The sequence below is a fragment of the Leptodactylus fuscus genome, chromosome 3 (assembly GCF_031893055.1).
Source record: "Leptodactylus fuscus isolate aLepFus1 chromosome 3, aLepFus1.hap2, whole genome shotgun sequence".
In the NCBI taxonomy this organism is placed as follows: domain Eukaryota; kingdom Metazoa; phylum Chordata; class Amphibia; order Anura; family Leptodactylidae; genus Leptodactylus; species Leptodactylus fuscus.
Window position 1 is genome coordinate 221871079 of NC_134267.1, and position 13470 is coordinate 221884548.

The window sequence follows — 13470 nt, forward strand, 5'->3', positions numbered from 1 at the left end:
TTGCTGAGGCTGCTTGGGGGGGGGGGGGGGGCGATTATCTCCGTTTTAGGCTACTTGGTATTCTCTATCACCAATTATGCTCAGATTATGGGGATAACGTCCATCCTTAGGGAGAGACCACCTTTTCAGGTGTGTGGAGACTTATACAGCCATAGTTGCTCCACTGCAAGGGAACATGGGAAGAATATGCAAATCTGTCTCTCAAGATGTAAACAGGGATACAGTGCCTCTGTTATGCTGCCCTCTATGGGAAGCACCCTGAACATCATGCCCGACTTTCCCAGAAGTCTTTGCTGCATGATGCGAGGTTATAACCAAATCAATTTCTCAGCTACGGACGGCACCGTTACTGTCTGGTTGGACTTCATTAGCGCAGCCTAGAGAGAATTGATTTGGTAGAAGTGAGAAGCTGAGAGACCAGATTATGGGGATAACGTCCATCCTTAGGGAGAGGGCAGCATAACAGAGGCACTGTCTCCCTGTTTACATCTTGGGAGACAGATTTGCATATTACATACAAATATGCTCAGTGGGTTAATGACAAAAGTAGCCGCCGTGTTTAGCATTTGTATTTAGCACTGGTTTTTACCTGGTGGGGGAGTTTTTTTTTTTTTTTTGTATTGGACAATTTCCCTCCCATATTAATCCGTGCTGTACATTATCAGGGATTGAATTCACCTTTGGTTTCCGCCATGTGAACACACCCTGAGGGTATATATGTTTGATGTTGAATTTGTCAAGCAGACAATTTCTGCTTCAGGAATTTGAAGCAGATTGCCAAAAACAGACAAGGATTTTGACACTGATTTTCAGACTGAATGTGGACAATGGTGCTTCTGTATTTTACCTATTGGGGAGGGTCAACTTCCAATTTCACAAGCGGATTTTGACAAATTTTTAGTTTAATCCTGCACTGATGGTAAAGGTCATATTTGCCGCCTCCTGTTCATTTCAATGGAATTACTCAGGTGGAATCCGAGCAGAATGGGAGGCAAATTTTAGAGGGAATTTGAAGTGTATTCCTATGATTGAACTTGCCCTAAACGGGTTATCTAAGAGTGACAATCAATGACCTATTCTTAGGACAGGCCATCAATTTGATCTAATAAGCTGTATATAGCACAATGTACCTGGAGGCAGATGGCTCGGTATACTGTGCAGTAGCCGTGTGTATGCAAGCAGAGCTGTAATAGTGCAGTTTGAGCACTATACAGAGGATGAAACCGTCAGCTCCATACAGTGTCTCTGAAATAGCCGATCGGTTCGGGGCTCGGGTGTTGGACCCCCACAGTCTCAAATGAATGACCTATACTAACCAATAGATTAGTAACGACCCCTTTAATACTAGATTTCCTGGAGGATCATGTCTTGAAAGGGTCATTGCCATCATCCTTACTTATCTCGTGGGGCCTCACCAACATAGTTGGTAACTGTCCTAAATTTTGGAAGGCCAGTCCCGAATATTTGGAAGCAATCCTTGGAAATGTAAGAATCAGCCATCTCGAAGAAGAGCGTGGCCTAAAATGAGAGCCGTGTTGTGATTGGTTGCTATTGGCGAAAAGGCTGATTTTTTTTTATTTACGTGAAATTTTTCATCAGTGAAGCTCAACGTGGTTGCATCATGTGACTAGGTGAGACGTCAGAAAGTGGATAGCCGCTGGGGGCGGAGTCATGACAACTACCAAAGGAAATATGTATTTTATTTATATCTTTCTTGGAAAAAAAGTAGAAAATGATAATTGGTGTTTCCATTATTAAAATCATAGATTGTATTAATTAAATTATATAAATAATAATAATCATAATAATCATAATAATAATATAATTATCTACTCTTTCCATTAAATTATAATAAAATTATATTTAAATTATATATTTTATTACAACTATAATATGGACATGATATAGAATTCTAATAAAATGTCATTAACAAACTAATATCAGTAAAACTTTGTAAAATCCATAATTTCTATTATACAACAGTCTAAATAATATTTAATAAAAGAAAGAAAATCTTTTGCCCACATTAAAAATGGCCGCCGCGTAGCGAAGTCACCTGACGCCGTCAAAAGCGACGTTGAGTTGAGTGCGCCGGAAGTGTTTGTCTCTGTTGTGGTGACGTCACGGCTGGCAGTTTCCTCTTCCGGTGTGTCAGGCTGGTGGCCGAGTCTTGCTTTTTTTTTCCGTAGTCTCCGGGAAGTTTCTTCACACAGCGGCCACAATGGCGATGCAAGCGGCGAAACGTGCTAATGTGAGTGCTGGAGGGGGCCTGGTGTGCGCGGACTGTAGAGGGCGCTATAGTGTAGTGTATACTGCTCTGTAGTGTCACTGTATATGATATGTATGTTTGTGTACAGTAGCTGGTGTTATACTACAACTCCCAGCATGCCCTAATAGCCGGTAGCATTGTTTCTAATATACTGAAGGCATGCTGAGAGGTGTAGTGCAGCGACCCAGGATGCAGAGCGCCCCCTACTGGAATAATAACTAGACATGTGGAGGGTTTTCTCCCTGACAGTCCCATAGACTGATGGATTAGTAAGGATCTGAGTGCCGTGTGTGTGTGTGTGACCACTGCTGCATTCACTTCTATGGGGATGTAGGAGATGGCAGAGCAGTGGACTTGGGGCTCCTCTCATTAGGTCCCAGGGAAAGGTGGGGGTATGTAGGGGAGGGGTCCTAACAATTGCCTCTCTTCTAAAGCAGCCATACACCTCCAGAGGAGAAGCTGGAAACTCCTTTTAGGATCCAGTACTGTAGTGTTAACCATAAACAGGTATCTCGCTCATAGGCCTTTCTGGAAGTTTGGGTTGTCACTTTCCGTGGTTTCCAAAAACAAGTCATGTGACATATCCGTGGTTGTTTGGGTGCTGGGACCCCGGTGGGCTCTATATGAAGAGTTGGATGTCCATCTTCACTTGTGATCACGTTCCCTCTGACAGCGGTGAATGGACTTACAGACTGATCACATCTATAAAGAATTGCGCAGCTTCTGCGTCTTCCTCTCCATTGCCGGCTTGTTCTTTTGACTTCATTAGGGGTGAAACATTGTATTTCCGAAACCCAGATTGCGGCTCCCAGTGTCAGTAGGCTGCAGTGTCACAGATAGCATCATACTGCTGAACACACCCCTAAGAATCATTGCACTTGGAAACACTTGTGTCATTAGTATCACAGCCGTAACGTCGGTGCCATCATACAGTACATAGGTTGATAGACTGTTGCCCTTTTTCTTTCAGATTCGCTTACCTCCGGAGGTGAACCGCATCCTGTACATCAGGAACTTACCTTATAAAATCACAGGGGAGGAAATGTACGACATCTTCGGGAAATACGGCCCCATCCGGCAGATCAGGGTGTAAGTTGAACTTGGTTTATTGCAGACCTTGCCATGAGTCTCTCCTAGACTCTTCTCTTCATCGGGCGCCATGGTCTAGCAGTTGGATCAGGATGGGATGAATACGTGGGCACAGACCCCGTGCACTCCTGAGGGCATTCAGTTGCTGGTTCACACTTCAGTGTTGGGGATATAAAGCTTAAAGGGGTTATCCAACCTTTAACCTGGATCCCTTGGAAAGGGGATAAGTGATTGTTTGCTGGGGTTCCAACCACTGGGACCCCCAACAAATAAGACAATGTGGTCTGCTAGAGCTCTGAGTGCACAGTGTGAATGGAGCCGTAGTGTGCATATTGGACCTCTGGGGATAATGGAGTAGTGATCACACATAAGTCACTGCTCTATTCACACCAGGCACTTGCAGACCTCCAATCTTGTGATAACAGGAGGTCCCAGTAGTCTCTTGTACTCTATCCTGAGTGGATACCTCCTTTAAAGGGATCCTATCATTAAAACTCAATTTTTTTTCTCACTCACACGTCGGAATAGCCTTAAGATAGGTTATTCTTCTTCTACCTTTAGATGTCTTCTCCGCGCGGCCGTTCGATAGAAATCCCGGTTTTCGTCGGTATGCAAATGAGTTCTCTCACAGCACTGGAGGTGTCCCCAATGCTGTGAGAGAACTCTCCAGCGACGCCTCCATCTTCTTCAGGAAAGGGCTCTTCACGCGTCTTCCTCCGGCACTGGCTTTAAACTTCTAGGCCTAGGACAAAGCCGACTGCGCTTGCCTGCTGGCCACAAGAAAATGGTTGCTTACACAGTATTGTAAGCGGCCATTTTCTTGTGGCCGGTGGGCATGTGCAGTCGTCTTTGCCCGAGGCCTAGAAGTTTGAAACCAGTTCCGGAGGAAGACGCGTGAAGAGCCCTTTCCTGAAGAAGATGGAGGCGTCGCTGGTGAGTTCTCTCACAGCATTGGGGACTCACTCAGTGCTGTGAGAGAAATAATTTGCATACTGACGAAAACCGGGATTTCTACCGAACGGCGGCGCGGAGAAGACATCTAAAGGTAGGAGAAGAATAGTCTTTCTTAAGGCTATTCCCACGTGTTAGTGAGAAATGATAGGATCCCTTTAACTCTTATAAAAACTTCTGCAACTTTTTTGTTCTTTGTAGTTTTTGCCCCCATTTTGAGTCTCTTTACTTGCTTTTGACCTTCTTGTTTACTTACAGAAATTTTGGACAATCCTAGTACTATTGATAGCTGAGGGTTTGCTACAGTTGTACCCAGTCTAGGCTGTACACTGAGCTTAAAATCCTGGACTCCAGACTGATAGATCTTGGCCTTTGTTGACATTGCGCTTATGTCCTCCAGTTACCATATATATCAGGACGTATACGTTTCCTGTATGGTGTCTTTCACCCATCGGATGAGGCAGAGATGAAATACTCTAGAAGCTAGGTGGACAAGTCCTGTAGTCAATTCAATGATCTAGGGAGAAAAAACTCTTCTTTCCTCACTATAGTAGCTCAGCTTGCTGACTGTTTCCAGTGACATCAAGTTCATGTCCCATTCATAGACTCACTATAGCGCCTTGTATATAGCATTTCCACTGAGATCTCATTACATGGTATATTGGGATTTTCTATTTTCCCGTTTAATATTTCGGCTCTTTTCTTGTGCTTTATTGACACAACCCAGGTCTCTTAATGATTTTTCTATCTCTTGTAGAGGGAACACCCCAGAGACCAGGGGTACGGCCTACGTCGTATATGAAGACATCTTTGATGCCAAGAATGCCTGCGATCACCTCTCTGGCTTCAACGTGTGTAACAGATACCTGGTGGTCCTCTACTACAATGCCAACAGGGTAGGTTTGTGGATTTCTAGAATCCAGCACCTCATACACCTCATGTGTTCTTTAGATTTGCAGTAGCCCAGCAAATAACTAGTGCTGAACAAATAGACCAATAATAGCAGACACCAATGGAGCCCGAGAGACCTCATTGACTATAAATGGGGTCCGTTGGGTGTTCCTTCTTTTTCACTGAAAGTGCTGGACGAAAGTTGGTCTCGCAGGACTTTTCCATCCAGCAATTTTAGACTGACCCGCAGCAGACAGACAGACACCCAGTACAGATGTGAACCCAACCTTAGTCCTAAAAATAAGAGATGCTGATAACTGCGACACTGTGTGTGGGCCTGAAAACCAAAAATACCCTGGGTCTGAACTGGTTAAATTATATCACGCTGAACTGTAATACCCCTCTCAGCCCATGGACATTGGTGGCGCTGTTCCTCTTTTTTTCTGTGTATTATTAATAGTAATATTTTCTCCTCTGTTCTTGTTTTTCAGGCCTTCCAGAAAATGGACACCAAGAAGAAAGAGGAACAGCTCAAGCTTCTGAAAGAGAAATATGGAATAAACACCGATCCCCCCAAATAAAACTGGAGAGATATATTATTATTTTTTTTTTATACTTTTGTATGGCTCCTGAGTTTTCCAGTAGGTGGAAGGACACATGGACTCGTATTGTAAGGACTGATTATTTGTTCTGTTTTCCCATGATGTGAGGAGTCCGCCATTCATTGAACACCTCCTGTTTGGGGGTAGAGGACCCGGGACCCCAGCGTGGATTCAGAGTGCGCCGACCCTGTGTGTGTTTCATGCTGACCATAGAGATACAAATAAACACAATTTATGTACACCCAGACTGTCTTCTTATATTTAGGCTTCCCAGTATTATCACATGACTGTTATATCTCCTGTATTATACACAGCTACCAATCAGATGAGGCAGAGCAGGAGTCTGGGCCAATGATGAGACAGGGGGCGTGTCTCAGACTCCCTGTAGTCACTGTAGGTAAATGGTGGTCGCAGATTACAGCAGGTAAGTATCCACTCTGGACACTGACTTGCATAACATTTTGAGCTCATTGGCCATCTATAACTCCCAGCATGCACACCTGCACAGCCTGTTTTTGGAACTCCAATAGCAGTAAATGGAGCATGCTGGGAGATGTGAGAAGGGTGCTGACCTACGAGATGTCCTGGTATTAGGGCAACCATCTTCATTGGCTATGGTGCACCCTTGATCCATGAAATTGGATTATACTATTGGGTCAGTTTTCACTGACCCGACTCACCCATTGAGGTGAAAGAGTCCATGAGAAAACCAAATTGCGCACTGCTCCATTAAGCACACGACTCGGGCGTGAATAGACACTAATACCAAGATATCTGCTGGGGAGGGAAAATCTGCTAGATTAAGGGACCAACTGGATCTCCACTTTTCACAGGGCTGTGTTGGTCAAAGTTGAGTACCGTAGTATTAATTATCGATGGCACTGGGTAAGGAGACTAACTAGAGCACACATCCAGTATACTTTGTATGGGGCGCAGCTAGATCACCACTCGTGACAGGTGAGGCCTCCAAAATCAGAGTATAAGGGCAGTTGGCTGGTTGAGTGGGTGCATATGTACCCCACTGCTCGTCATTGCGTATTATAGATACCCTATAATAATGCTCAATTTGCAGACTTGTGCAATTATGAGGGTCACTTAGTGGTTCCATTTTTTTTTTTTTTGCATATCTTGTGACTAGCACCCACTAGTCATATTACATGCATGGTTAGCCAGATGCACTTCTATAAGAGTTCGGGCTGTGATTGAGCAAATGGCCCGTGCACTTGACTATTATGGATCAGTTTTGTCATGTGCCTAACAGAGGCACCATAATGTCTACAGGTCTATAATGCAAGCTATAGAGACTCATGTCCCCCCTATACAGCGTAGGCAAATGCAGAGAAGACAGATCATCGCCTCCCCGCCCCCTTCCAATGCTACAGACTATCCTGTGATAACTTTATAACATCACTGGTCTCTAAGATAAGAGATAAATTATTGCAAAGATTTTTTTTAAATTCATTTTTGATGATTTCTAAAAAATATTTTCCATGACACACACATTTTCTTCTTAGTAACACATCGGAATAGCCTTAAGCAAGGCTATTCGTCTCCTACCTTTCGTTGTATTTTCCACGCCGCCGTTCTGTAGGAATCCGGGTTCTTGTCTGTATGCAAATTAGTTCTCTCGCAGCACAGAGGTAATACCCAGTATTGTAAGCGGCCATTTTCTCGTGGCCTGTGGGCATGCGCAGTCTGCTCTGCTCGAGGCCTAGAAGTCTGAGACCTGCGCCGGAAGAAGAGGACGTTCAACGGAGGCGGCGCTGGAGCGAGTTCTCTGGCAGCATTGGGGACGCCCCCAGTGCTGCAAGAGAACTAATTTGCATACCGACAAGACCCGGGATTCCTATGGTACGGCGACGTTGAGAAGACAAGGAAAGGTAGGAGACGAATAGCCTTTCTTAAGGCTATTCCAACGTGTTACTAAGAAAAAAATGTGTTTGTATGATAGGATCCCTTTAAAAATAAGTAATGTGGCAAATTTCACTCTTTTTTTGGAGCTTTTTTTTTGTAAAAACCGCTTCCAAAAAAAGCCAGGCTGTTTTCCCCTCCCATAAAGTGAATGGGCTGAAAAAAACCGCTAGCGTTTTTTTTCCGTGCGGTTTTTTGCAAAAAACCGCGCGGAAAAAAAAACGCGTTTTTTTGCCTCCCATTCACTTCTATTGCTTTCTTCAGGCGGAAAACGCCTGAAGAAAGGTCATGTCGCTTCTTTTTTCTGCTAACTGAAAAAAAGCTAGCGGAAAAAAAAAGCTAGCGGAAAAAAAAAGCTAGCTGTTCACATAGGGCTCCATTGTAAGGGCTAATTCACACGTGAACTGCCCGCGCGGGTTTTGACACAGAGAGAGACGCGGCGAGCCGCGTCTCTCTCTTGTCAAAACCCGCCGCGACCATCGCTGTCGCGGCTTAACCCTCTGCTGTCGGCTCAAATGAATGAGCCGACATAGGAGGGAGCTGCCGGGGGCGGAAGCCGCGCGGCTGAGCCTGTGCGGCTTCCGCCTGAAGAAAAGACATGTCCTTTCTTTTCTCCGCTAGCAGCAGCCCGCCGCTAGCGGAGAAAAGAAGCCCGGCGGTCTCCATAGACCACCATTATAAGGGGAGGTTTTGGACGCGAAATCCGCTGTCAAAAACCTCCCCTTATACTCACGTGTGAACTAGCCCTAAAGGGGCTGATTTTGAAGCAAAATCCGCTGTCAAAAAACTCCCCTTTGCCCACGTGTGAACTAGCCCTAAGACTCTGTAGGGATTTTCTTTGCAGTTATCACCTCAGGATTACAATAGCAGATAAAACCTTTATAGATAACACCGCTGACTCATTACATCTTTTCTCCTCCCGGTTTCTGCACAGAGCATCCCTAGAAAACGATGCCATAAGACATGCCCGTAGCCCTCATGAGTTGGTTCCAGTCTATTGCTGCCTATGGGTATGTCTATGCCATAAAGCGTATCACTAAATGCTGTTAGCAGAGCCGAGTAGCAGCTCAGACAATATGGCCGCCCCCTTAATCATGTACAGGAATTAGAATAAAAATTCTACAATCAGTTTAGAAAAAAATATACATATATTTCACTATCTGGTTTTAATAAAATGGGGGGAATCTCCCACCCCCAAACTTTTGCACCTCTTCTATGCTGCTGTATCGGGGTTACCCCATGATCTGGCGGCAGAGCAGCACGTGTCCGTATTCACTAGTGACTACTTGCCTGCCATACAACATAAATCTGCCCCTGTCATATCTCGCATTTGCTGGTGATTTTTGTTATTGATTGCGTTTTCCAGATCCATTTGCTATAGTAATGTCCCCCTGTCACCTCCGGCGTGATATTGAGGCCTTCACCCCTTCTATGTAGCTGGATCTCTCCGTACCAGTCGTGTCGACTTTGGCGTCGTGATAATACAATAGAATGGTTGTCATGGTAACAGTCGCTTGTGGCGTATTTCTATACTATCATTAGTACAGTAGGTTTCTCTAGAGCTCATAGATCAGATATACTCCCCCCATGTATTATGGGCGGGGGCGACACAACTTGATAATGGGTCAATATTTTTGTAGATGTGAATTGTATTTCACTATAGCCGCAGGGCACTCAATATGGGGTACTGGGCGGACATAACACGACACCCAACGGGTCCATGTACTGTGAACATGATGGTATATATTAGGATATAGACGAGATCAGGAAGTGGCTGAGACACAATGAAGTGCTGGACCCGTTAGGGCAGGGATAGGGAACGTACGGCTCTCCAGCTGTTGCAAAACTACAACTCCCAGCATGCTCTGCTGTTCTTGGAACTCCCATGGAAGTGAATGGAGCTTGCTGGGAGTTGTAGTTGCACAGCAGCTGGAGAGCCGAATGTTCACTATTAGAGATGAGCGAGTACTGTTGGGATCAGCCGATCCGAACAGCACGCTCCATAGAAATGAATGGATGTAGCCGGCACACGGGGGGTTAAGCGGCCGGCCGCCGTCAAAAACGGAAGTACCAGGTGCTTCCATTCATTTCTATGGAGCGTGCTGTTCGGATCGGCTGATCTGAACAGTACTCGCTCATCTCTATTCCCTATCCCTGCGTTAGGGGTTAATTCCAAAAACAACTTCCATATAATCCCCCTTGATGTCATGGGCCTGGGATCACCACTGAGGTCTGTGAATGGGTTTTAGCAGTGTCATGACGCTCTACATGCCCATTGGAGGCCCAATCCAAGTGACCCTGGGGCGTGACGTCACAGGAGAGTAAGGCTACAGCCATTTTTCGTTAAAAAATAATAATAATAAAAAATTGGAATATTTAGGTCAAATCCAAGTTATGACTAGTGGTTCACCCATCTCTATAAGGGAGCATTCTTCATATGTGTTGGGGCCACAATACAGTGGCATTATTTATACAGCATTTGGGGCCACATGTACGGAGCATTTTATATACTGTATGGGGCCACAAGAGGAAGGGGTATTATTTATACTGTGACAACAATAAGGGAGTCTTATTTATATGTGTAGGGGAAACAAGAATGGGGCCATTATTTATACTGTCTGGGGGCCACAAGAAGTATTCTTTATACTGTGCAGGGACATCTATTCAAATGAGTAGGGGATCACAATATGGGGTCATTATTTCTAATGTGGGGGGACCGAAATGTGGGGTTACTATGACACCGCCCCTAGCGCACGCAACACGTGCTGAAAAGAGACAAGGAAGCCTCAGTGGTAGGTGTAAAAATTGCAATATTTAATATATATATATATATATATATATATATATATATATTTAAATGGAAAAATTATTTTAAAAAAATCCAAATATAAAAAAATAATATTAGCACAGAACAGTGTAAACCGAGGCCTCGAAGGGTTAAGCAGGGAACAACACAAATGATGGCTGCAGGGGAGGCTCTTATCGGAAAACATAAATAGCAGCCGCACAATTCAGTGCCAGCAAATGTCGCGCAGCCGTGCGGAAGAGAGAAAAATAACATAACTATAATTACAGGCCCGGTATAGAGTGAATGGTGCGATGTCAAGAGGATGAAGACAATGAAGGTACCAGACGCGGCTGCCGCTAATGGGCAGGGTGTCAGCCAGTACACAGGAGACAGCCGGAGGACAGAGTGACATAAAGGTGTGACATTAAAAGCGGCTGCACTATCATTACTGCAGGGGGCTGCGGCTGACATTCACAAGCCCCTGCCTTATTATACCGTCCTGCTAAGAACACCGCCAGCCGCATACGGGTTTAAAGGGAAAGCGCCCAGACATGGATTGATTAACCCCTCAGTGACTACTGACCAGGAGCAAGACAGTCACCCACCATCACTAGGATCCTGAGCGCCAGACACTTGGTCTGTTGACTCAAATCAGGCAAATGCCACTTACAACCGTATTGCCGGCCCTTCATGACGATCTGTAAAGTCCAGGCTCTGCCATAGAAGACTGAGAGTGACATACAGTGTCCAGGCGCAGGTGGTTCGATGATGTCACGGCATCGCCGCCTGTACCGGAGTCCGATAGCAGGGAAAGGCCTCAGCTGCTCCTCTCATCGGAGATGTAGAAAAAAACTTGATGTGAATGTGCCCTAAAGCGATAATACGATTTATTATTTACTAGTATTAAAACGGAGTACTATTATTTATTAGAGGGCTCTATAAGTGGTAAGCATAGACTATTATTTAGAAGGGGGGTATTAGGGTAAATGCACATGGCGGAAGTGGAAGAGGAATTAGAAGCAGATTTCTCCCTTAAAGGGGCTGTCCAGGTTTATTTTTTAAACAGGCCATAAATATATGATAGATAGGGGGCTGACACCCGGCCCCCAGATCGATCATCTGTACAGAGCCGTTCCCGGTGGCCATTCAGTATACAATATGGGGCTGGAGCAGAAATTTCCGTCCGTTTTCTTGCTCCCATTGGGAGCTGAGCTGCAGTGATGTGCCGAAACACTATACAACGGATGGAGCTTTCTGAGTATTGTTTACAGGACGGGAGCTGGAAGTGTCTCTGTACAGCTGATCGGTCTGGGGGCCGGGTGTCAACTCCCTATTGATGTCTGGCTGCTATTGAATACAGTGGGAATCTGAATTAGGGTGGATTTAATGGGGCCTTGCAGCGCTGGAGTCCTGGGTTTGAATCCTGCCGAGAACATCATCAAGGAGCTTGTATGTTCTCCCCATGTTTGTGTGGATTTTCTCCCATTGTACAAAGACATACTGATAGGAAAAAAAGGTACATTGTACAAATGTACATCTCCTAGTGGTTACTGCAAACTACCGCTACAATCTATGGCCCTAGTTTACTAATAGTTAATCAGTGTAAACTTAGATAGTCAGTCTGATACTACACCAGATTTATCACAGTGACTGATACTGCATGATAAATCTGGAGTATCATTAGATTGTCAAGTTTATGTTCATACCACCCGAATTGTACAAAATGGTCTAGGTGCCATACCCACATATATAGCAAGTGAAAAGAGTCAAAGGACTCAAGGAAGGGCTGAAGAGCAATAACCACTTCTGCCCATGTGTATAAAGTGCCATACATGTAGAACCAGCATGCTGTAAAGTGATGTGCCTCCATGGTGCGCTGTAACTGGGTGAATCTTGCCAAGTATACTGAGCCACGAGCAACGCCTATTTTAACTGTCTCCGATGACTACGCTCACACCTATGGGGACAAGGGGCGCCCTGGATTACCCATCACCTCAGTGCGACCTCCTCATTCCCAGCAAGAGAGTTTGGCACTTAGCCATTGTGGACCTTCTCCAAACGACAGCATTTCCATACTGCTCAGTCCCAGTATTATCCATTGATGTATGCAGAATCCGCCCCCTCACACTAGAGGTCTATGGAGACCACTAGCTTTTTTTTTTTTTCCGTGAGCAGTATGTTCCGGCTCATGGAAAAAAGAAGCGAGCTGCCCTTTCTTCAGGCGGATTCCGCGGCTGAGTCAGCCCCGGCGTCCGCCTTGCGGCAGTACCCTCTGGACTAGGCCCATTCATTTGGGCCTACTTTGGAGCAAGAAGCCACGACTGTCGGAAGCCGTGACAGTCGCATTTTGGTCCTATTCTGACGCGGCTTCCCGCATCAAAATCAGGACCAAAATACGTGGTCCCGTGCCACTTGTGAACTAGCCCTCAGTGAAGCCCAGAAAGACACAGTGTGGCAGATTTATCATGCCTCCTAGCCCCAGTCAGTACTGTGCGTGTTCAAGTAGCCACCGATGGATGAGAACTAGCGAATCCCTATTCTCTGTTCACCCTTTATCTGTCATTAGAGTGGATTGTGTTTAGGTTATGTGCACTATGGTGCTTTGTCAGGGACAACTACCTGATGGACGCATGGGAGGAGAAGGAGACTCCTTCCCCGCAGGATGCCACTGAAGCAAATAGAACATATTAGATATTTGTGTTAACAAGCAGGTCCTAATATTGGGGCACTTTGGGTTCCACTGAGTCTTTTTGACAAGAAAATCGTGCTGACATACTGTAAATCCTCCTACACAGATATGAAGAGAACCTTAAATTAATTCTAATATTATCAAGAACGTATCATCATTAGGAAGTGGTCCCCAAAGTCATAACTATATCCTTCAACCTTTAGAAGAAGACCCTCCGTGATCAAAGTGATCTGTACGAGGCCTCCATGATATGCTGGGTTGTCCTCCACGTCTCAAGGGT

General features: G+C 45.2%; 1 protein-coding gene across 1 annotated transcript; it reads left to right on the forward strand.

The window, feature by feature from the left end:
• Positions 1-2123: 2123 nt before the first annotated feature.
• SF3B6 (splicing factor 3b subunit 6) lies at positions 2124-6039 on the forward strand. Its single transcript, XM_075266817.1, has 4 exons — positions 2124-2251; positions 3240-3358; positions 5067-5205; positions 5692-6039. Exons 1-4 carry the CDS (start codon positions 2222-2224, stop codon positions 5779-5781), a joined length of 378 nt encoding a protein of 125 aa, XP_075122918.1. The 5' UTR covers positions 2124-2221; the 3' UTR covers positions 5782-6039.
• The last annotated feature ends 7431 nt before the right edge of the window (positions 6040-13470 follow it).